The sequence below is a fragment of the Cibotium barometz genome, chromosome 48, assembly GCF_041138505.1.
Source record: "Cibotium barometz isolate CiBa-2024 chromosome 48, ASM4113850v1, whole genome shotgun sequence".
NCBI lineage: Eukaryota > Viridiplantae > Streptophyta > Polypodiopsida > Cyatheales > Cibotiaceae > Cibotium > Cibotium barometz.
In genome coordinates this window covers 45,441,453-45,466,898 of record NC_141093.1, presented here as the reverse complement: position 1 = coordinate 45,466,898, position 25,446 = coordinate 45,441,453, and the positions used below count along the sequence as shown (strand labels likewise).

The following is a 25,446-nucleotide window of genomic DNA, read 5'->3' as shown; positions in this document are numbered from 1 at the left end:
ACGTGCCAAAAGTAGACCTTACATACCTCAGTATGCGTCTCAATGCATTCAAATGCGGCTTGCATAAACTGACTCACCAACCCAATAGCATAGCTCAAATCTAGCCTAGTGATCGTCATGTAGATCAAACTTCCTACTATGCGCCTATACATAGTAGGATCCTCCAAAATCTCTCGTGAATCTACACTCAACTTGCCATTCTGATCCAATGGCACTGAAATAGGCTTAGAGCCTGTCATACCATACTTGGACAACATGTCCAAGCCATATTGTCTCTGCAGTAATCCAATACCATGTGGTGACCTAATCACCTCAATGCCCAAGAAATATCTGAGCTCCCCCAGATCCTTCATCTCAAACTTCTGTCTAAGCAAGATCTTTACATCAAAGATCTCTGCATCATGGTCCCCCGTAATGATCAGGTCATCTACATAGATGACAACAAGCACAACCCCTCTATCACTATGTCTCACATACAGCGAGAAATCTGCATTGGCTACATGAAAGCCAATAGTGACAAGATATTCAAAAATCTGCATTGGCTACATGAAAGCCAATAGTGACAAGATATTCAAAAATCTTGTCATACCATGCTCTTGGTGCTTGTTTTAAGCTATACAAGGTTTTTTTCAACTTGCAAACATGCTCGGGGTGACTCACATCCTCATAACCAGGTGGCTGCAATATATACACCTCTTCCTGCAAATCCCCATGCAAGAATGCATTCTTTACATCCATCTGACGTAAAGACCATTGCTTTGACGCAGCCACTACTATCACAACTCTCACTGTTGCCATCTTGGCAACTGGGCTGAAAGTTTCCTCATAATCAATGCCCTATGTTTGCGCATATCCTTTGGCTACCAATCTAGCCTTGTACCTGCTTATGTTTCCTTCACTGTTATGTTTTACTTTATACACCCACTTGCATCCAATGGCTTTCTTGCCTTCAGGCAATTGCACTAAATCCCAAGTCTCATTTCTATATAGTGCATCCATCTCCTCATCCATAGCTTTCTCCCAACACACATTTCCAACAGCCTCATCAATGCATGTGGGCTCTACAACCTGCACAACTTTTGCCATGTAATGCACGCAGAAATGAGAGAGAGGGAGAAGGATTTCCTTCTCCACTCTCCTCTCTCCTCCTCCTCCAAAAAAAATTCACTCTCCACCTCTTCCTTCTCTTCTCTCTTCTCTGTTAATCAGAGAGATTAATACTTGATTAAGTTTTGATTAATCATAATTAAAAGTTAATTATGATTAAAAATTAATCCCTGTTAAGAGGAATTTACATGTGGGAGAGGAAAAAAGAAAGAATCTCCAGATTTTGGGGAAGAGAAGAACTTTACGTGCACGGGAGAAAACCCAATGTATCAATTGACTACCCCACACTATTTTTTAGCAAAAAATTGGCAGAAAATCGAAAACATACCCGCGAAAAACTCGCAAAATGCATTAAAAATACATTTTTAACCATAAAAATGCTCAAAATTTTTCTAAAAATTAGAAAAAAATTCCTAAAAAATTAGGGAATCCATTCTACCAAAAATATCCACAATAAAATATGTGGTATTTTCATAAAAATTTCCATTAATGCTTATTTAAAACATAAAAATTAGAAAAAAATTACATTAAACTCACGGAATTTCCCCGCAACGTCGATTTGTCCATTGAATAGTAGTAACATGTGTTCCAATCACCATATCGATGATCCATGTGTAAATCATCAACACAAATCAATAAAATAATATATTTATTTAAAAATATAATTTACTTCAGAAATACCAAAAGTTACAATAAAAAATAAAAAATAACAACAATTAACTAGAGATTGCTCTGATACCACTGTTAAAACTCTAAGATCTCTCTAGATAATTTTTATGCATAAACATGCATAAATCAGGCATAAACTCATCCACCCGACCACCCCCGAGCCAAGGAGACACACATGAAATATAATGAAGTACATCATACCTTTACCTTGATGTCCCATACTATCAAGAGGTATAACTCCAATCCAATAGCATGTAGCTATAGTGTGAAATGGTAGGTGAGTAGATATGATCCTCTACAAGAGAACATAACATAACCTAGCCTCAAGATAACATCAAGAGACCATAGCCTAAGCCCCCAAGCCTCAAGATAACATCAAGAGACCATAGCCTAAGCCCCCAAGCCTTCCTTGAGTGTGCCCCATGTCCCTATTATATAGGAAGGCCCTCAAGTGACTCTTGACTCTCCATTTCCCATGTGTGACCCTTGGATGCCTGACCCTAACCTTAACCCTTAAGGTTAGTCCTAACCCATGCTCCACTAGAGCTTGTTCCCATGCTCCCATGCTCACAAGCCTAATGTGGGTTAGCCTCCTAGTATATGCACACATAATGTGTATATAACATAGCACAGATAATGTGCATATGACAGTTGTAGCGTCCATCTTCATTCAAGTGCTTTAAGATGTTTATACATGAACGGAAGGACACACGTTCTTTCAAAGTACGTTGACAACGCACAAGTGCAAGCAATCATGAGGATAAGGGTACCCAATCATTCTAGTTTTGCTTTTACATAACAATAAACTTTCCTTGGAAAAGTTTTTAAACAACACAATAAATCTTGTTCACTAGTAGGCGTAGCAATCAAGTGGAGGTAGTCATGACTGGTTGTGCTCACGTCACTAAAAGTTTTAGAAACTATAGCGTGTGAATATGAAAGCGTGGATATCTTCTTTCAGACTTGCATGTATGGATCATCACATACAAGTATCTCCTCTATTTACTGGATCCAGTCTCCAGCCTTCTTCAAGGTGAATTTCTCTTGGTTTAGGGAAAAGCTACGTGAGGATCTAGGTATTGACATTGCATCATTCCAAATGACTTGCCACACCAGATGGTGATAGATCGAATGAAAATGGAGTAGTTTTCTCCTACTCTTAAACATGTAGCCATGGAAGGTATGGAAACTTCATGCGAGTTCAAAGAAGAAGTATAAGATCCTTCCCTAATGACCTTAAATTGATATGACAAAATCTCTAGTGAAAATCTAGAGAGATTTGCGCCTTGGAAATCTATTTGAAGGAAAAAAAATTATTTAGTAGTCTTAAGGACTCGTATGTGAAAACAAAACTAAGTTTGGACTCGTATGTGAAAACAAAACTAAGTTTGGACTCTGTATAAGTGAGAGTTAAGTAAACAAGTTGTGAAAACAAAACTCAGTTTGGACTCTGTATGAGTGAGAGTTTAGTAAACAAGTTGGATGGCAGGTAACGTAAAGTAAAACCTGACGGTGAAAATCTGGGAAACTCATCATTCAGAATTAGAATTGGGTCATTTAATATATCAAACTTTGTTTCTTAAATATTTTAAGAATATTAAAGCAGACAAATTTTTGAAAATGAATCAATAATAGGGTAAAATTTACACTTTCGAATCGACCCACTATCCTTCATTCCTATGCATCAACTAGGAGCAATTGACTTGCCCCACCCTTAAGCAACTTTTTGGCTACTACGAACGCATTCAATGGATGCCTACCTGGAATCTCCAAATCTTTGAATATATGATGGAGAACGCCTTTTGGACAAGCTACAAAGCTTTCCCCAGTACCCCAAATCATGGTACGATTTTGTCTACACATACTCTCTCTACTACCGTTGTGTCTTCTTGCCAATTCCAAGGACGGACCTGAATTGGGGAGGGGAGGCTGTTAACCATAATGATTAACATTATTTTAAGCATGGTTACGCTTCATGTAATCCATTTTTATGCAAAAACCACACTAAGCGCTTTATGTAAAAGATATATGGGATGGTCGAGCTTACGACACGTGTAACACTGGGCATGAGCAATAAGCTTAGGTGTACATAAAGCTAGAGAACCAATTTTAGGCCCCCAAGTGTTAAATGGGCGACTGACCATTGTAAACACAGAGCTCATGTATATGTGTGACTTATGAAATACGAAATGGATATACAATCCCATTATCACAATTGAGTCTTGCTCTCTCTCTAGGCTCACTCTCTTGTGACTATGGTGGTGAGCTTGTGTGTATGCATACATGCTTGCTTGATTGTATGTGTGTGTTCTTATAGGTGATGCTCCCTTTATTTGCCTCTTCTCCTTCTTCTTGATCTCTCTCTCTCACTCTTTCACTCTTGCACACACCAAGGCATTGAGATAGGAGTTGATCTCTCCATAGCTCCTTCTCTCATTGCTCCCCACCTAGCTTAAGGAAAGCTCTACTCGGGTGACACAAGTGGTGGTGGAGTGAGCCCGTAGTAGCGGCTTCACATCGACGAGGAGTAACCCTTACTAGGGGCTAAACTTTGCCAATTGGCTATTTTTCCAGTAAGGGTTACTCCTCGAAATGGTGGTGGAGTGCATGTTCCCACACCAAGGAAAAAAATGGTGGTGGAAGTGCATGTTCCCAGTAATGGTAGTGGAGTGCATGTTCCCAAACCAAGGAAAAAAATAGGGGCTAATCTTTGCCAATTGGCAATTTTTTGGGGGGTTTTTCCCAAAAAAGTTCGCCCAGTATCCTAAAAAATTTACCTAAATTTTGGCTGTTTTGAAAGGTTTTAGAAAATATTCACCCAATTTTGGACATTTTAGGGCATTTTTTGAAAACATTTGCCCCATTTTCTACAATTTTAGATTTATATGAAAGGAATAATCGCCAACCCACCTACACTTATATATTGATGGAGACATCTTATCAAACATTTCTAGGTTGATCGTGCAAAAAAACCAAGGAACACACATCATCTTGATACTGAAGAATTTTCTTGCATTTTCACATAGTCTTAGTGGGATGATCAGTAAGTCTCGTTCGTCATATAAGGATGCAAAAGAAGTAAGAACTATATACTGGCATTGAAGGGAACTGAATCCCTTTTGTATCTCTAGAACAAGTGGTGGATGGGACAGAAGATAAATGGATGAGATCCAACCACTTGGATAGCTTTCAAGAAGAAATTTGCGGAGGTTTGAGCTTTGTGTCTTGGTTGTAGAATAATTTTTCTAAAACCTTCTTATTCCAATGGGCCTTCTACATTAAAAGATCCTATTAGTCATTATTTATGAAAATTTAGGTGGTTGTTAGGTTAAGGGTTTAGGTGGATAAATTGATCCTTTTTCCCATATATCAACATGCTTTCTTCCTAATGCCCCGCCATGTTGCATTACATAAGGGTTGATCTTAGGAGCCTTTATTCTCTTATAAAGAGGAGCATACTCATCATCTAGGTCCACTTGTATAAATCAGTTCTTAGAATTGTTTTTGATGTTCTACAAACCATTGAGCACTATAGCAACACTTCTTGATGCAACAACACTTCTTGGTAGTACAGGAATCTTGATGGCACCAGAAATGAAATCTCTCTTCATACGTAAGCCACAATACATAGCAGCACAAGAGGGTAGATTTGTGGGCAACAATGGTGAAGAGTATAGCAAGAGTAGTAAACGGCTTGTTATCCAATAAAGGATGGTTATGGCAACAACCTCCTCCAGGTGAAAGTAAAATGTAGCTTCTTTAAGTTGCTTATGAGAATGCCAAAATGAAGATCCATAGCTCAAAGTCTCTATGTTAGATGAAGGTGCATTAGGGAAGAGACTTAGATGTATTTATATTTATAAATCATATATACATGCCTAATGAGCTGCTACGCCGACCACCGAAGAGCATTGGTGGTGGATGTAGTGTCGACGAGTAGCAGGACATGATGATGTTGGTGGGCGCTAGGGTGCAGGCAGTACAGTTGGGCTGCTTCTTGCACGTGGCAAATTACTGGTGCATCGAGCATAACATATAGGAAAAAGGGCACAGAGAGCATGCAGATGGAGATTGAATTGAAGGAAAAGGTAGCAGCAAAGAGAGCCCTCCCTAGGTGCAGAGCACTCAAACATAAAGGCAGGCGGGAATAATTAAAGAACCTTGTCCAATTTCTTTAACGGGCACGAATTTGGGTTTGGTGGGGCCATCAATATTAAGTGTGGTTCGTGGAGCTCATTGGAAGAAATTGGAGGTCTTATTGTTTTAAGGTATGATTTAACCCATTACTCCCCCTTGTTTTGTAACAACGATGCCAATTCCATATCACAAAATTGCTAAGGGGTTATAAGGTTCCTTGTAGAAAGCCCATACAACATATCTCATCTCTCTAACCCTCCCTTGTTGGCAATATTGGAAATTCTATCATAAAATTTCTAAGTTGCAAGATGACTTCTTCTTGAATACCCCCATAACAACATTTGCTCATCTTTAGAACTATCCACCCTGTCGTCACATAGGCTGTAACGCCTGTGTGACTGACGGCAGACCGGATGGTCAGACAGGGCTTTAGCATCAACGCCTCGGTTGAAGCGCCGAGGACGTGACCATACCGGGGTTCAGTGGTGGGAGAGGACGTCCATGCGGAGTCATGGGCGGCCAGGCTAGTGTGGACGGCAGGCCATACACTATATAGCTAGGGGAATGAGGGGCAATCCTCATTCTTCCTCTGTGGCTGGGTGGTGAGCCAGAGGCCGTCCCCTCCTACGGTAGCACCCGTAGTGGCGCTACGGTGATCTAACATTGGTATCAGAGCCTGGCGTCGGGATCGCGAGTGGCGTGCGAAGCAGGCCCAGTCGTTTAATGATTGGCTCTCAATCAAATTTGGGGGGATAACCTTATCCCAAAGGTCTTCATCATCTTCTACAGCAAGAAGTCGTGGAGAAGAAGAAGTTGGCCATAGCTAGAAGGAAGGTTTTCCTCTATTTTCTCTCTCTCCCTTGCACACACTCAAGCTCTCAATTGCAGGTAAGCAATTTCTGTGTTTTTGCTTTGGAGCTTGTCAATTTTGTGTTTAAGTCTGTGTGGGAGAAGAGGTCGACTATGTAATAGCCCCACTGTGTGTGGGGGGGAAGACGATCAGCCAGGGGGAAGACGACCAGCCAGGGGGAAGATGGAGCTCTTTAGCTGGAGAATAGTCATAGCCGGCAGCCTGCCTGGTGCTGCCGACAGCCAGCCCACATGCGGCCAGCCAGGCCAGTGCCGACGGCGGCCAGCCAACCAGCGCAGTCGGCAGCAGCCAGCCCTGACGGGCGGCCGGCCTAGCCGCCGCAGCCGACGGCCTGCCTGGCGCTGCTGGCGGCCAGCCAGGCTAGCGCCGGCGGGCAGCCCCCAGGCAGATGCAGGATTTAAAAAATAAATAAATAAATGAAATCATGTCTTGGATGTGCAGTCCATAGCATCTCATTGGCCAAACACCTTCAGCCCCTACTTGGCTTGCCTCCCCCACGGCCTACTGTGTGCGCCCGCACACAGGCCTGGCATCGCCTCACCACGTTTTCCATACAGTTTTCGGGTATTTGGAATGTTTTGGCTTGCACCGGAGGTGGTCTATCTTCTGGAAAGCAGAAGGTGCATTGGCATATCAACAAAAGACACGGCTAGGCTGCTCGTGCTCAGGTCTCTCAAGTTTCTAATGCAGACTCGAATGTGAATGTAGATTCATCTTCAGGCACCTTTCTCTCGGATCGGAGCATCCCGGAGTAGCGATGCTTGAAGAGGCTTGGAGCGCAATACAAATCGGCAGTCGTAGGCAACCGTAAGCGGGGTGACTATTCCTCGGGGGGGTCACTATATGTAAAATATCCCTATCGCGTGCGTTCAAGGCCTATATTTTAAATCCCTTATTTGTGAAATTTTTTAATCTATATAATATCCCCTTTTCTTTATGAATCTATAAATTTTTTTGAAAAAATTTTAAATCATACCCTTATGTAAATATATTTCTGTAAGTTTCATAAATTAAAATTATGCTTCTGTTGAACGCACGTGATATTCACATTTTTTTGTGAGTGACCCCCCCCGAGGACTATTCTCTCTCCACTGCTCATTTTATTAGCGTTTTTTTGTAATTTTCGAGTTCTCGCATTTTTATTTGTGCAAGAATTAAAATATGTCTGCTAGGCGTAATGTGTCCCCACCGCCTTCTACTTCTCTAAGGTTTTCAGGTCTCTTGTCCTCGGTCGCGGGTTTGACCCCGACCGAATTGTTAGGCCGTATACGCCCGACCGTTGTCCAGTGCGGAGTGCGCTCGATCACGCGTGATCCGCCAGCGCCCTCCTCGTCTGTTGACTCCGCTTTAGGACCCAGCAAGCCCACAGAGCGGCCGACCCCTTTTTGGTCGATGAGCCAGATGACATGAACACCAACGTCGCCGGGGGGACCGAGGAGGACCTCTTGGAATATAACGACGATGATTATGACCTATTGGACCCTGCCGACGTCCTGACAGAGACAGAGCTCTCTAGTGGACTTTTTAAATATCTTAATGCAAAACTGAACAATATGGGTAAAGTCCAGGCTGACTTAGTCACGATGTTACAGAGCATCTGCACACGGTTAGACGCATTAACAGCTGCCTCGGCTAGTACTCCGACTCCTCGTGATAGACGAGCTCCTGTGGCACGGGTGAGCATAGCCTCGCCAGTTGTTGCAGGAGTATAGGCCTATGCGCCTGCGGGGCCATCCGTAGAGACAGCTTCGTCGTTATTGAAAGACTTGAAGCCGCCTAGTTTTGGTGGCGAGGAGAAGGAGAGAAACAAGGACTCGGTCAACATGTTTCTAGCGAAGTGGTCAGACTTGTACGCACTGCGGCAGCAGCCTAGCTAGGTGCAGCCCGTAGAGGCTAGCCTCTCATTAACCGGCAAAGCGTACAAGTGGTGGATGAGTTTGACAACTCGTTCTGCCACTTGGACGGAGTTTGAAACGATGTTTCGAAAAGAGTTTTTGCATGTTAATGAGACGGAGAGAAGCTGGGAGTTATGGGACAAGTGCTCGATGGAGAACAAATCCCTGACTCAGTACATCTCAGACTATAGGGAGATAGTACTCAAGCTAAAGGGAATCGATGCATTCCAGACATTGCGAGGCTTTAAAAGAGGCCTCAAAGATGATTACCTGAGTACGTAGAGCCCTTACAGCCTAAAGACTTAGCAGAGGCAATTAAGTATGCGTAGATATTTGATGACATCAAGCACCGTAGTGCACGTGGTGGTTCGAGCAGGGTCGAGGGTAGTGAGAAGAGGAGGTCAGGCCTTAAAAGAAAAGGGTTCCGCAGTGATAAGCATGGGGATAGGATGGACCAGGGAGGACAGGGTGGTCATTGGTCTAAAAAACCGCGACCATCCAGGAAGAAAAGAGACAGCGAAGTCCAAAAAAAAGAGGAGTATATTAAAGCACGAAAGGAAAATCGTTGCTTTAATTGCAACGATGTAGGACACACGAAGGATGAGTGTAAGCTTAAAGCCAGCACGAGCGGCAACGAGCCCAAAAGAGATGGTAAATCCTCTGCATACAGTGCAGAGACTCCCTCTCAGTTCCGTAGAGTTCAGAGAGGTGACAGTGTGTCATTGTAATGAGCATCACGCTTGTTCGATGACACCAGCGATGTGGCAACCTACTGTAGGTCCGCATGACATGGTGCGCATGTATGGTACCATAGGTGGCCGTAGAGTCATAGTGTTTATCTATGATGGAGCTAGCCACAACTTCTTGAATTACTCGTTAGTCAAGAAGTTGGGGTTGACTGAGACCCAGAGCGATCATGAATATACTGTTGGCCTAGCCAACGGATATGACAAAACGGTATGGAATACCGTAGTATTGGGGTCCCATTATCTATGCAAGACTACGAGGCTCCGCTTGACTTTCAGGTCATACACTTAGCCAGAGCAGACGTATATCTAGGTAGGGAGTGGCGGTATGGCTTGGGTCCTAGTCTAGCTCAAAGTTACCTACATAATATGCTACGTTTTGAGCATGGAGGTAGAGTCATTACCCTGCAGGGCGACCGTACTGTCCCCACCACACCACTTATTTCCTCCATGGAGCTGTGCACAGCGGTCCGCAGAGGCCAGATAGCAGAGGTATATGCTTGTTGCCCTCTTTTAAATTCTATTTCCGTAGATGAAACTGTAGATGATGTTTGCGTAGACAAACAAGGAAAACAAAATAGCCTTGGACGAGACCCACTGTTTGAAAACCCTGTTTGGCATGCATGCGATTCAAACAAGAAAAAATCCAAGGCAAAAGAGACATTAAAGAAAAAGTACATAGATACTTTAATGAATTTATTAGAGGAATTTCAGAATGTTTTTCCTGATGATTTGCCAGATGGCTTACCACCATCTAGAGAGGTAGACCATGGCATCGAAGTTATGCAAGGATCAAAACCTATAAGGAAACCTGCTTATAGATTAAGCCACTCTGAGAGGCACAAGAGGTGGAAAAACAATTGACGGAATATTTGAACAAGGCTTCATTCGGCCTAGTTCAAGTCTGTGGGCATCGCCTATTCTTCTGGTAAAGAAGAAAGACGGATCCATGCGGATGTGCATAGGGCTCTTAATTAGATAACGATTAAGAACAAGTATCCGATGCCACGCATGGATGAGTTGTTTGATCAACTCTATGGATCGATTACAAAAGTAGACCTGAGATCAAGGTATCATCAGGTTAGAATTAAAGCAGAAGATGTTGCGAAGACAGCATTTAGGACCCGTTTCGGACATTTTGAATTTTTGGTTATGCCATTTGGACTAACCAATGCTCCAGCAACGTTTATGATGCTGATGTTGAACAGCATTTTACGTCCATATTTGGAAAAATTCGTAGTAGTTTTCCTAGATGATATTTGTTGATATGTGGCAAGTGTATACTTGGAAAGATACGAAGACCAAATACCCCAAGTTTGGGCCCAGAACTAGAAGGTAGTACCAAAAGGAGAAGCAATCAGTGTATATCTTTCTGGCCTTAATTGAAAACCCTGTGGACCGGAGACCGGTGGCGAAAGTCTCGACCAAGGGTGACTACTTTGAAGAGTAGACTCTTAAGGGATTCACTTCTGGCATTTTGCTAGTTGCTTGTACACAGTTGGGGTACCACATATCTTGGGAGATGTCTTCTTTTGTATGGGAGGATGAGAGGTGGGATCTTACATGTGATCTTCTTAATAGAGATTGGGAATAGAAGTGTAGTAGTAGTATAAAAAGACTTGTTATAAATGGTTGTTTTCTCGGTGTTAATATAAATATATATACTATTATTCAAAAAAAAAGAACAATATGACACCAAAATATTTTTTTCATTTTGAGTAAATATATTCTGTGCGATTTTTAAGAATAAGAGTGTTTTTCTAAGGTTTCATTTTAGTATAGCTTGAAAAAGTCAATGAAATGATGACCCTCCATATGCTTGCTATTTGCATGCATTCACCCCTCCATGTCTTCTCTATTTAAGGAAATGAAATGATGACCTCCCATATGCTTGCTATTTGCATGCATTCACCCCTCCATGTACTCTCTATTTAAGCCAATGAAATAATGAGTCCCCCTATGCCTTCTATTTCCATGCATTCACTCATACCCTTTCTATTTGAGGTCTCACAATTCTCTATAAAAGGCTCATTTGATGAGTAAAGGGAAGGAGATAGAAAGAGGAGAGGGAAGGGGTGGCCATGGGGAACACATACCTAAGGTCTCTATTAATTAAATGCGGTAAATATATTCTGTGAGATTTTTAAGAATAAGAGTGTTTTTCTAAGGTTTCATTTTAGTATAGCTTGAAAAAGTCAATAAAATGATGACCCTCCATATGCTTGCAATTTGCATGCATTCACCCCTCCATGTCTTCTCTATTTAAGGCAATGAAATGATGACCCCCCATATGCTTGCTATTTGCATGCATTCACTCCTCCATGTACTCTCTATTTAAGGCAATGAAATAATGAGCCACCCTATGCCTTCAATTTCCATGCATTCACCCATACCCTTTCTATTTGAGGTCTCACAATTCTCAATAAAAGGCCATAAAAGGCTCATTTGATGAGTAAAGGGAAGGAGATAGAAAGAGGAGAGGGAAGGGGTGGCCGTGGGGAACACATACCTAAGGTCTCTATTAACATTATGTACAATAAATATACTACCTGTTCTTTTTTTTTTTTTCAAATAAAGGCAGCTTATATAAGAAGTTAGAGGAGGCAGTTACAAAACATAGAGTGCTTTAATGAGCATCACAACTTTGGAGATGACAGAATCTCTCTTCTTCCACAGTTCCTGAATTTTCTGTATCACCTGGTCCACTTGCTTTCCTTTAGCTTTCTTATGCAAACGAAGAAGCTTTGTGTCCTAAATTTCTGACGCAAGCACAGGTCCCTCGAAGAGAGAGAGAGAGAGAGAGAGAGAGAGAGAGAGAAGGAGACTTACAGATTTTTCCCAAGAAAAAACAAGAATCCAAGTCCAAGATTGAAAGTATAGTTATTTTAACAAGCATAACGAGATGGAAATTGACAAAAATGGATGAGTTTGGAAACTGCTACAAAATGATAAAATAAAAAATAAGCAACTGTATGTCCACGTATAGTTACGGAGCCCATCTCTGTAGAGTATTAATGGACACCTTAGCAGCTTGATGATAGCATCGAACACAGTTTTGAAGCGCTTGCTGCCCCTGAATGTAGTGCCGCTTCAAGTGATTAAGAAGCAGCTTCATGGCAAGAGGGGCTTGACCATTTGCTGATCAGGGCTCCTCAGAGGAGAAGGGTTAGAGGCCAAGCCTTCAAGAACGGAGGCCACTTCGGACATGGCTGGCCTAAGGCTTGGATTCTCACTCACACACAACAAAGCCAAGTTGAGAGCTGTGTCTAGATACTCTGGAAATGGGCATGTCTTCCATGCAACAGGGTCCATGACCTCTCGCCCACGCTTCTCCCGATGAAGGCTTGCAACCCAAGTGGCCAAATCCAGTGTTATATCTCCCACATGGCAAACAGGCTTCTTCCCTGTAATCAGCTCCAACAACACCACTCCGAAGCTGTACACATCCGATTTTTCGCTGTACTTCCTCGTCACCAAGATCTCCGGAGCTGTGTAGCCCACTGTTTCCACCACCGCATCAATATTGCTCTCAGGTGGCTTGTTAGAGACCATCTCAACTATCCCAAAATCTCCAAGCCTAGGTTGTAAACCATCTCTTTCTAGCAAAATGTTGGTAGACTTGACATCCTTGTGCACTACATGGTAATTGCAACCTCTATGCAAATAGTCCAAAGCTTGAGCAACCCCAAAGGCTATTCTCTGCCTAGCCGCCCAATCCGGCAATGCATTTTGATTTCTTGTTTTACCACGCATGGAAGGAGAACTCACATCATTGCCATCATGCAGCAGACCATAAAGGGTCCCCCTTGGAAGATATTCTTGGATAAGAGCTTTCTCTACAGGATCATGGTAAAATCCCTTGATGGGAAGCAAGTACTTATGTTTGATCGATGCCAGCATCGCAATCTCTCTCTCGAATGTGGCGGCAACGATGGGGTATTTGAACACTTTAACAGCTAATTGGGTACCATCTGGGAAGTGGGATCTGTAGACTGTGGCAAATCTGCCCTTGCCCACCACATGGGCAGTGTCAAAGAAGCCGGCATGGTAGACGATATCCTTGTAGACATACTTGGAGCTTCCTTCAACAACCATCTCAAATTTTCCAGTTCTTCTGTCTGCTTGGATGTCTGGGCTGAACCAGTTCTGCACTTGGGAACCATCTCGTCTTTGTGTTTGTGATCTCTTGAGAAGAAATACCAGTAGGAGGAGAGCAAGGACAGCAAAAGCACCCAACATGCCCCCCACAACACCCCCTATGACTCTGGCCTTGAGCCCACTGCTCTCGGAGTGCAAAGGGGCCTGAGATGGTGATATGTTTGCAATGCCAGGAGGGGATTTCTCATGAGGTGGGGATGATGGCGCCATGGCAGGGGAGGGTGAACATCTTCTAGTAAGAGGAAGCCCACATAAATCTGGATTGTTTGCAAAGGAACCAGACAAAAAGTTCTTAGAAAAAGCCAATGGCACTTGTCCTGTGAGGTGATTGTTGGACAGATTCAAAGTGAGAAGTCTAGATGTCAGGTTGGCCCATGAAGCAGGAATTATCCCATCTAACTGATTGTGCTGCAGCTCCAAATGCAAGAGCTTGAGCAAGCTCCCAATGCTGTCTGGAAGAGTTCCATTGAGCTCATTGAAACCAGCATATATAGACCTGAGGGATCTAACATTACCCAACTGCAGAGGCATTTGCCCTGTAAGCTGGTTATATTCTACAGCAAAGTACCTCAGCTCGCCATGGTAAGCCAGCTCTGAAGGGATCTTACCTGATAAGCTGTTGTTCTCTAGCCTTAACCTTTGAAGGTTTGGCGCTTTGAAAACTCCATTGGGTATGCTTCCATTGAGACGATTAAGCCTGAGATTAACCGTTTCCAAGCTTGTCAAGTTGCCCCAATTGACAGGAAGCCCACCAGAGAGCATGTTGTTGGAGAGATCCAGGTACGCAAGGCTCTTCAAGTTGGTGATTTCTGAGGGGATGGGGCCTGATAGGGAGTTTCTAGAAAGATCTAGGTGCTGCAGGAAGGGGAGGTTTCCTATGGAGGGGGTGAGGGTGCCACCTTGGAAGCAGTTAGGCAAGGAGATACTTACAACAGATACTGCATTGTTGATGGTGGTGTTGCTGCAGGTGACTCCTCTCCATGCAAAGCAAGGTGGTGGGGCACCACCGCCATCACCCCCACCACTCTCCCTAACCCAGCTTGCAAGCTGTGGGGGATCACCGAAGCCCTTCTTCAGATCGAGCAATACATCAATGTCTGAGGCAGCAACCACACTTGCACCACCATGCCTGCCGCCCACAAGAGAGCATATAAGCACTAGTAGCACCAATGCCTGGGCCTTACACAATCTCATTGATTGATTAACAGGAAAGCAGCCCAGCAGCAGCTTTGAAGCTGAATCCCAATATTAATTACTTTTAACTGTACTGCTAAGACAAATTTATATAATATAAGCAATGAAGTAAGTAATAGATAAGTTGCTAGAGAGGAAGAAAAAAATGATTATCAGCTAGCTCTGTGTGTGTGTGTGTGGCGGGGTGGGGGGGGGCGCACTACAGTTATGTGCAATGTTTTTTCTCTAATAAGGTCTGGCTAATAGAGCCATAAGGAGAAGCTTCATTTCTGTCGCCGCTGAAAAAGATGGTACTCATTCTTCCTGAATTATAAAAGCTGTGACTAGGTCAACCAGAACCGCTCTAAATGTGAACGTGTAAGCAGAGGTGGAGCCTAAGGCCACCCCGTCCAGACTCCAAATTTCTAAATAAAATTGTAAAAAACACCTCATGGCGTTCAGCATTTTCTGGAGAGCTAGCACGTAAAAATGAGAATCTTGCAAATATATGTGAAATTTCTTAAATTCTGTACTTTTTAAAAAATGTCTGAAATTTTAGACCTTTTTTTTAATGTTCGAGAAAGTGCTTGGGAAACTCTATTCTTTGAGAACCTTCCATCAATCCTTTTCACCATGGATTTGGCAATTTTGAACAAGTATTTTCTTTATATTTTCAATACATTAAAACTAAAGCTTGAAGCTTGGAAGAAACTCCCACAATTTGAGAAGGTCGACCTGCTCTAGGTTGACGTGATCCTATTATTTCCTTGTTGCATGTCCACTATGTATAATTTGCAAGTGTTTTATGAATATTAATGCCAACTTTTTTGAGGTACTTTTATTGTGAGACTTTCCTTTATTCACCCCGCAATAGTCTTCTACTTGATCATGAACAATGTGATCTTGGAATTAATAATACTTGTACATTGGTCCTTCTACACCTCCTTGAGGACAAGGATAATAAGCTAGAAGAAGCATTAAGGGGGGGAATGGTAACCCATTTTGAAATTAAGAATACTTGTCCATCCTTGGGGATGAGGATAATAAGCTAGAAGAAGCATCATGTGGCAACTATGGTGGCTGGGTCAGGGACCTTTGTGTAAATATCACTGACATTTTTCATGCAGAGCCACAATCTCCATGCTAGTGAGTGAATGCAACGAACGTTATGGGCACATGGCCTTTGCCTTCCATTCACAAAAACTTGAAAGGCATGAACCCCGGGTCGATGGGGACTTCCCTTGGCACGCATCCATGTACTCTTTCCACAGCTAATGATCATATTTAGGAGATAGGGATTGCGCAACTCGGGTTATACTCCTAGATGACCTGCATCTGTGTGGTCCCTTTTTTGGTGGATCAATAAATTGCCATCCTCCTCTGGTGCACCAAGGATGGTCAACCTTCCACTAGGCAAACAGGTTGTCCATTTGAGTTGCCTTGGAAGATGAGGTCACACACCAGTCTGAGTGGATAAGTGAGTTGCTACTCATGGACGGGCAAGGACTCCTTCCCATCATCTTCGATGCTCCCTTCTTGGTAGTGGCACCTCATTGAGGTTGAACCCTTCATGGAATAGTTCGATGATTGGGGGCTCATGGATCCAGGTAATAAGGTGGTTAAGGTGAGGGAGAAGCTCAAAAACAAGAGGGTGGAGTGTGGATGTAGTCAGTAGCCGCATGGAGGATGGTGACGCAAGGGGTGCGAGGGTTCGTGAGAGGGTGTTAATTGGGGTGTTTGTTTGGAAAGTGTGGAGAGCGGTTGGTGGGGTTGCGTCAAGGTTAGTGTTGGTTTTGGTTGGGGTGTTGTTTGGAAAGTGTGGAGAGCAGTTTTGCTGGAGGGGCATCAAGGTTGCCTAATGCCCGCTTCAGGTCTTGGGCTTTGGATCTTCTTTGTTACATGGTGCTAGGAGAGCCTGCTTTGTGGCCTTTTGGATCTTCATCCCTTGAAGGCTTGGAAGGCTTGCCCCTAACCTCTGCTTGATGTCTGAGGAGTCTTCAATGTCATATTTTTTATCCGAAGGTTTAGCACTCAAAAGAAAAGGGTGTATCCCATTGAAAAAGTCTAGATTAAGAGATTTTTGATAAAAAAAATAAGGATCTAGATAAACAAAGATTGTTGTGTCATATTCAAGAAGATTGACATAGCCTTAAGATTATCAAGAATTTCCTAAGGATGGCAAGGAACTCTCTAGGAGACATAGCCTGAAGATTCTCAAGAATCACCTAAGGATTCTCGATGTGAGATAAAAAGTAAATTCAAAAGCTTATAGACCATTGATTTTGGAAGCTTAATCCCTAGAGTAAGAAGTGACCATCTTTGTACATAAAGAACCTTAGATAAACGTTGGTTAAAATTAGATTTAGAAATGATCCTGAAAAGGGGAGATTCTTGAGAAGACCTTGTTATGATATGTTACAACTGAAAGAATTCCATTTATTCGGAGTTTCGGCTGTGGATAGTTGTGATGTCTCATCAAGCTTACGATGGTTCACTCTAGTTCGGAATGCGATTATGATGTGTGTTGATTGAAATGTTATTTATTTGTTTGGAATATTGTATTAATGTATTGCATATGTTTGTTTGTGTGTAGCATGTGAAGATACCACACATGTTTATGGACTGCCATGTTTATTTATTTAATGCATTACATATATTTGTTTATGTGTAGCCTATGAAGATACCACACATGTTTATGGATTGCCATATGGGTGTCATCTGTGTTGAAATGTGCAATGTAAACTAAAGCTTGGGTTATTTGGTTGAGCGTGTGAACGCACCGTTCCCTCGAGATGCAAGATATTGTGGAAAGATAAGAATGCCACATAAGATATTGTGTGAATGGTGAGAGCCACATTAAAGAATGTGGAAAAGTAGTTTCCCCATGGCATGATGATGTGTAAATGACATTGGGTCCATGGCTATCTATATTAGAAGCCTTTCTTTGTATGGTTCATAACATATGCAGTAGAGTATTGTTGAGGGTGCTACTATCTCTCTCTCTCTCTCTAGCCATGGAGGTCTTGGTGTGGTATAACCCACCATAGTTTATGCTTAATCTATGTTACTAATCACCATGATCAATCCCATATTAGGATTTTCAACATGGTATCAGAGCTAGCATGGGCTCTTGATCATGGTTTAATATTATATACATTAGATTGTGATTTGTTGTGTATATTTTTAACATTTTCTTACGAGAAAATCTAAGCACACTCTGTTATCATTAAGATTACATTAGAGAGAGTTTATGAAGTTCCTCATGGAGATTGGAGTTGAAGATTGTCAACCATTTGAAGATTTTAAAGCTACCATTGAAGTTCAAGTGGAAACTTTTACATCAAGGAGGGTGTAAATGGAGTCAATATCACCAAAGAAGCTGCCAACAAGAAGATTAAGCACTAAAGGTTCGTTTGTGTATTATATTGCCTCAAAATTTTTGGTGTGTAAGCATGGGATAATGCTCATGTGAAGGGTTGAAGTCCATATTGGAGCATGTCAGCTGAGGCATGGCTCATGGTTTTGCTCATGGAATATGGGCAATGTTTGGTGGAAGCCTTTGCAGAAGCTTTCACGTGGAGAGCACCTTGGGGTTTCTTGTGGAAAATCCATGAAGAAAGCACCCTGGAACAGGATGCATGCAGCAAGCAAGGGCATGCATATTGGATCTCAATTAAGAGCTTGCAATGGATAAGTTACGTCATTCAAGGAGGTTCACAATGGTGAAAGAAGGCTTGGTTGTAGAGAAGGCAAAGAGCTAGCACTGCCAAGTCTTCTCAAAGGAGTAGCTACAAAAAGGAGTGGCTATCTCAACCTTGGAGGGAAATTCTAGAGAGGCAAGGCTATGCAACTTGTAGATTAGAGCTTGTTTGGAAGCTCAACGGCAACCATGTTGATGGTACGAGAAGTTTCCTTTTGTATAGGAAACGAGTGTAGCAGCCAAGAGAGGGCTGCTAAAGAGGAAAGAAGGGCTTTGGAACAAGAATACAATGTTGCCATGGAACCTGTGATAAAACTCAGTAAAGATAGAGCTTGCAGAAATCGAAGTAGCGAAGCTTGCTGGTGGAGTCGCTGTTATAAAGGTAGAAGAGGCAGCCCTCCATGGTAGTTTTCTTAGAGCAAATACATGGGCGATGAAAATACATTGGCGATGAAGCCTGAGAAGAGAGCAGGAGGCAGTGAGCACAAGCACAACCCACACAAGCATGGACATGCAGGCTGATCAAGCTCAGCACGCCGTGGTGGGCGATGTACCCACACAAGCATGGACATGCAGGTTGATCAAGCCCAGCACGCCGTGGTGGTCATCGCCCACAAGGCAGAGAAGCACAACCAGAGTTTGAAAAGTCTGACGAACAGAGGCAGCAAATAGTGGTTGTAAAGATGCCCACCCATCAGGAGCTCCACAACAGAGTTACCTTGATAGGTATATCCTCGAGTGCGCAACAACAGCTAGTACAAGAAGATAATAAATTGGCAGCACATCTGAAGCAGAGAGTAAATCTGCAGGTAAAGTTGACAAAACCTAAGCTGCTAGCAACAAATAGGAGATGGACTATGGAGATAAGGTGGCAGTTGTGGTTGTAGAAGACCTAACGCAATTACCCCACCAAGCGCACAAGCAATAATGTGGAGAAGCGTGCAGTAGCCCAAGGAAGGAGAAGCATTCTAAGCATGTGAGTTAGAGCAATTGGTGAAGCGTGTGTGTGTTTGGGGTAAGGTCTCGTGATCGAGTCTTACTGTGTGTGTGTTTGGGGTAAGGTCTCATGATCGAGTCTTACTTCCAGCTCTCATCTATAAGGACACTGCTTGGTATAAATAAAAATCTCGCATTTTAAAAAAAATCCAAGGACAGTGATAAGGTTCTTTATCTTATTTTGTGGTCAATATTAAAAAAGCCTAAGACACTAAGGTTTTGTAATAGGTGGTGTAAAACAATCCAAGTATAAGCCCCCATTCACATGCTTTAAAGCATTTGTACACACATGCAGTTTTTTGGAAAGGTTTTGAAATTTTTTTGAAAATCCCTCAGCCCTAAAAAGTCGGGCGGACAAAATCCGTTCTATTTTTCTGATCACATTGAATGGGTTCCTTGCCCTTGCATTGGCATAAAATGGTTGAATTTTTTTCTCACCTGAAATTATGAGGGTACCCTGCTCGAGCCTAGGAGCTCAAAATGGGTGTAATTGTGGTGTACGTGAGTTGTGCACACATGGGCGTTTTGGGGTTCGTCTTTTAGGACACGTGGATGTCCTAAAAGCACTTGGGTGGCTCTGCCCGAGCAAAATGGTGCTTGAAATGGACTTGAGGTGTCTAGGTTGGCTAGACATATGCACACACACTTGTTGAACACTCCGATTTGCATTGAGGGAGACTGTTGAGATTGGTAGTGTCAAATTGTTGGGGGTGAGAGATGAGTTCGTCAAATTGAGAGATAACTAGTTCACACACCTAAGTTTACATTGAGGATGGGTGTTGAAATGTGCAATGTAAACTAATTTAAAGTTGGGTTATTTGGTTGAGTGTGTAAATGCACCCTTGAGGTGCATGACATTCTGGAAAGATAAGAATGACACATAAGATATTGTGTGAATGGTGAGAGCCACATAAAAGAATGTGAAAAAGGAGTAACTACATGGCATGATGATGTGTAAAGGAGATTGGGTCAATGGCTATCTATATTAAAAGACTTTCTTTGTATGGCTCATAACATATGCAATAGAGTATTGTAAAGTGTGCTACTCTCTCTCTCTCTCTAGCCATGGAGTTCTTGGTGTGGTACAACCCACCATAATTTATGCTTAATCTATGTTTCTAATCACCATGATCAATCTTATATTAGGATTTTCAACGATCTCTGGGGTGCATCACATGAATGCGATCGTCTGAGAACTTGACCCCTCTCAGCCGAACATGGGTATACTCCTGCTAGCACGATTGGTATGAGGATAGAAAGTGAGTAGTGCCTAGTGGCTAAGTATGCATACTAGTACTAGATATTATAGGTCCGGTACCTAGAGTGTTTGTGCTTCTATGATAGGTGAGAATCAATAGAAGTGACTCCTAGGATTTGATGACATTCGTGTTGAGGGGGGGGATGTGAGACATTATAGGAATTCTCTGCTCATCATATGATGTTTCACGAGTGCTTAGTGGTGCGTACCATCCTAGTCTAAGGATCATGGTCATGGTGCAAGGAAGTTTATGTTGGTTGAGGTGACATTGATGTGTTACTTGGATATTTGTTAATTGAGGTGACACTGATGTGTTACTTGGATATTTGTTAATTGAGGTGACACTGATGTGTTACTTGGATATTTGTTATGTGATGTGGATAAATGATATATGCATGGTTGAAAAGAATAGTATGATATGTGTTTTCTTTTGAAAGGATTTTTTTATAACATTAGGCAAATTTTGGACTCAACTTTGGGCCTTTTTTCTCTAGAGAGAGAAAGGCTTTCGACCAATAGGAAGAGAGCCACCGTAACAGAACTTTTGATAATTGTACGTTTTTCATATATTCTTTATATGAATATATTGTTATTAAAGAAATACAAAATGCAATTGACTATACTTTATAATGTCATTTCTTTAATATATATGAAAAATAGAGTGTTGTCAGCTCATTTAATAAATCTCAGCTCATTTAATGAATGGTTTTCAATCTAAAAATTTCCCTCATTCAGCTCATTTAATAAAAGTGCTTTTTTCCTCTAAAAATTTGAAATGTTCTCTTCGAAGTTCCTACGTCATTTAATGAATGGATTTCCCCCTAAAAAGTTCGCACGTTTTGGAGGTTATCTCTTCTGCGATCTCATCTTCTTCCATCTTCTTACATCTGCTTTTATTTTCTATTTGCTTCCATGGAAACCAGACGTCCTAAGCGTCCCTGCTCCTCTATTAGAGCTATTATAGTATATAACAGTTTTGATATGGATAATAAAAGGTGGATTCCAATCACAATCTCTATTGGTAGTTGGATTATGTTGCAGACTAGGAAGCGAAAAAAAAACAAAGAATGAGTTCATCGACACTTACAAAGGCAGAGTTCAAGACTTCAAACTCTCTGACACAGGTAGAAGCATTAAGGAAGTCCTTATACAACATGCCTACATGCACTTAGAACTGCGTCTGCAACGTTTGCCTGATGGAATCCCACTCCATAGACCAAACTGTAAGTAAATGTTTTTACATTATGTTTATGTAATGTGTTTCATTTCTATACTTATGCTTCTCTTGTATTCATCTGTATAGATATATATCCTTATAGATAGTATTATGGGAATCTTCAATGTTTTTCATCCATCTATTGGTGAGCAGCTATACAAAGAAACATCCAACAGGTCTTTGGCAGAGAGAGGAGTTTTCTTTTATAATGAATTTTACACGGCACCTCATAGTGTTACAAGTTATGGATCTTTGAAAGCATTACCACTGCCTTCATTCGATAGTCCAGAATGGCCCATACCAATAGCAGAAACAAGTGAGTGCTTTAGATTAAAGATATACCAAGACGTGCAAAGGTGTATAAGACCAAATGTAGCAAATCATCAGGTGAAAATCGTTGTCTTTATGCCATTGCATGTTTTTGTCGACTTCTTTTATGACGAGGAGGTCAAAAAAACATTGTCAATGTTTATCTGTAAATCAGAGAAATGTTTGGATTTCAATGTTTATCTGTAAATCAGATAAATTGGGATGTGAGAATTAAATGGGGTTAACCACCTACAAAATCCATAGGAAATCTATTGTGTGTAAATATATGATTGGCTCCTAGAATTTTTTTTTGGCCTTTCATTATATGAGATGGCATTATGTCAATGGAAAACTTGTAGCAATTGATCAGGACTTGGAGGATGACATTGAAAATCCATTGATGTTATTAGAGGTATGGTTTGAACATGAGCTCTTGACAGTACTCAATATAAGGTCAAAAATCTCACTGCGTCAAGTTAGACTTGGCAAATGAGGATGACCTACAAGTGCCTGATAATTATGTGTTCAAGTGCAACGGCCATAAGGTATGTTATTCAATCTAACCTCGAAAAAGTATTCATTCCAAAACTATGCCATAATCATTATTACTTATATACATTACTTTGATTTTTGGAAATAGGTACCAAGGAGAAAAGAAAGGACCATTCAATGTAAAGACATTACAAGAAAGCAAGTTTTCGTGGTGCAAACGACCATCACATAGAGATAAATGGAGATAAATGTATTTTTGACAGCATATAGTTACATCAATCATGACAACATTTTGTATTTCTTAGAGCAATAGAAACTAAGACAAATATTTTACATTTTCTTATTGGATGTTTAAAACATTGATAGCATATTCTCATTTTTTCCTACGAAGCGTGCTATTGTGTGTGGGATGATTCTTGTTGTTGGGGCGGTGAGGCTTGTCATTGAGAGGGTGCTTGCTCTTCGGGACGCTCTTGGGTTGGTTGCTCTTCTGGACGCTCTTAGGGTAGTTACTCTTCCGGACGCTCTTGGGGTGGTTGCTCTTTTGGAATTGAAGCTTGCTGTCATTGTTGCGAGGTTGAAGCTTCCAAATTGACATCTTCAGATTCATCAGATTCTGGAAGCTCGACAACAAACCTGTCGACTTGTGTTCGGGGGTACTGCCGTGGCGGTGGTTCTGGTCACGACCGTGGTGGAGGGGGCACAAACGCAACAGGGATATTAGGCGGCATGCTATGAATGTTGACAATAATATGCTCAATGGCCTCTTCCCTGAACAACCCTAAATCCACATCAGAGTATTCTGATAATCGTGGATTCTACAAAAAGCCAAAAAAAATAGACATGTGCCGTCAAAGAATGAGGAAGGAAAGTAACATATCATTAAAAAAAAGGAGCATGCCCTGCGGGTAATGAGAGAACTAAATGTAGCAGTAACTTTGCGTTGTAGCACACCCTCAACCGCAACTATGGCCATCTCGTTGCTGCGGGACTCTGCATCTCACAGTCCTTGTGTGTTCTAGTAGTGTGTCCTTGATTATGGCCTCGAGAGCAGTTATTAGCTTTCTAACCGATTTGCACGAAATGATATTGTTGTCAATACTGAAAGTTCTCTAACTACTTCTCCTTCTCTCTCTCTCTCTCTCTCTCTCTCTCTCTCTCTCTCTCTCTCTCTCTCTCCAACTCGTTACGATATATAAATACTGAATGTATGGACTTACTGTCTCATGGTGCCATGGAATTCTTCACCTGAATTGGCCAAGTAACAAGTCTTGGATTCCATATCGTAAAGGATCAAACTCCAGTGTGAACTACAACATGCAATTAGGAGTATCAGAAGTAACATCAAAAATATATAGTAAATATAGGTCACAATACTAAGACTTTAAATGAGATTGCATGTCACTTACTCTTCATTGTATGCCATTAGGATTATTTAAGCTACATCGAAATTTATCAAACTAAACCACGGACATACATCAACCAATGAAGTATGTTGTGCAATAAGAACCAAGGAAAGAAGGGAATCTACAATATATACACGATTTTGAACATCGAATGGGAGATTTGATATAACCAAGCTGCACAAGATTACATTATATTAGTTACTTTGGACAAGCAACCCACTTTACAATCACGATGATGAAAAGGATATAGCAAACCTTAGAACTGTTATGATAATTCTATCGTTGACCTCCCTTAAAACATTGGATAAAACATCAATCTCCTCTGCATCGAAAGGGAAAGAGGGCTCCTTGGAAATTCTCCCACACGTATCGTGTTGCAGTGATTTTTCCTTGCAATTTCATTTTCTCTCTAATATTTCATCAAATTACTACAACACGACTAGAGATGTCGGTGAGATTTCTCCAACGCTTATCGCGTTATACTGATCTTGGCTAATCCTTTATTATCTTACACAAAGCTTATCTTGGCTAATCCTTTATTATCTTACACAGAACTTTCGTTGTCCTGACATATTTCTTGGCTTGTAGATGGAACCTTTCGAGATTGAGGTTGAGTCTGATGCTGGCCTTCAAGAAACCCCAGATTAAAAGTTGTTCGACTTCCTATATAAAGTTCGACAGCATCATCGCCATCCTGAAATCTCACGCATGTTTAATTTCAATTTCTCCATCGAAGATATGATCATTTCTGCTCGTTCGTATCTTGAGGAGAAAGGGCAGCAATTTCAGCAGACCACTTTGAGTGGTACAGTCATGTTTGACGGCATCTAGTACGTGCACGTGAATGATATTGTGCCTTCAACAACCTTGAGGCAAAAGTTAAACAGGGATGTTTTAAAGGTGCCAGATGATAAGAAGAAGACACACAGTAAGTGCCCCATTCACAATCGCAAGTGTTGTCTCATTGCTTACCACTATGGATTTATCTGCTACCTGCATGTGCTGCTTAAGGATGAAGAAGTTACAAATGAAAAAATTGAGGAGAAGCCAGAGGAACCTCCAAGAGCAGAAGATGAAGTTCAAGAGATTGCAGAGGAGATAAACTTGGCTCTGCAGAGAGAGACTTAAGTGAGCAGTTGGATATTGATGCGCTCAGAAGAGAAGACACCTTAGTGGTTACAGGTGACGAGCAGCCCCCCTCTATGATAGAGGAAGCAGGGGACATTCCAACCCCACTACTCCCCACATTTCCTATTGGTAACAAAGAATATTTGTTAATTACAGATATTCAAGCTCTCTTTGACATTGTCTGG

General features: G+C 41.7%; 1 protein-coding gene across 1 annotated transcript; it reads right to left on the bottom strand.

Moving 5' to 3' along the window:
* Positions 1 to 12,376: 12,376 nt before the first annotated feature.
* On the bottom strand, positions 12,377 to 14,895 carry LOC147611216 (putative inactive receptor kinase At1g48480). Its single transcript, XM_086785261.1, has one exon. The coding sequence runs from the start codon at positions 14,775 to 14,777 to the stop codon at positions 12,537 to 12,539; it is 2,241 nt and encodes a 746-aa protein (XP_086641387.1). The 5' UTR covers positions 14,778 to 14,895; the 3' UTR covers positions 12,377 to 12,536.
* Between the last annotated feature and the right edge of the window lie 10,551 nt (positions 14,896 to 25,446).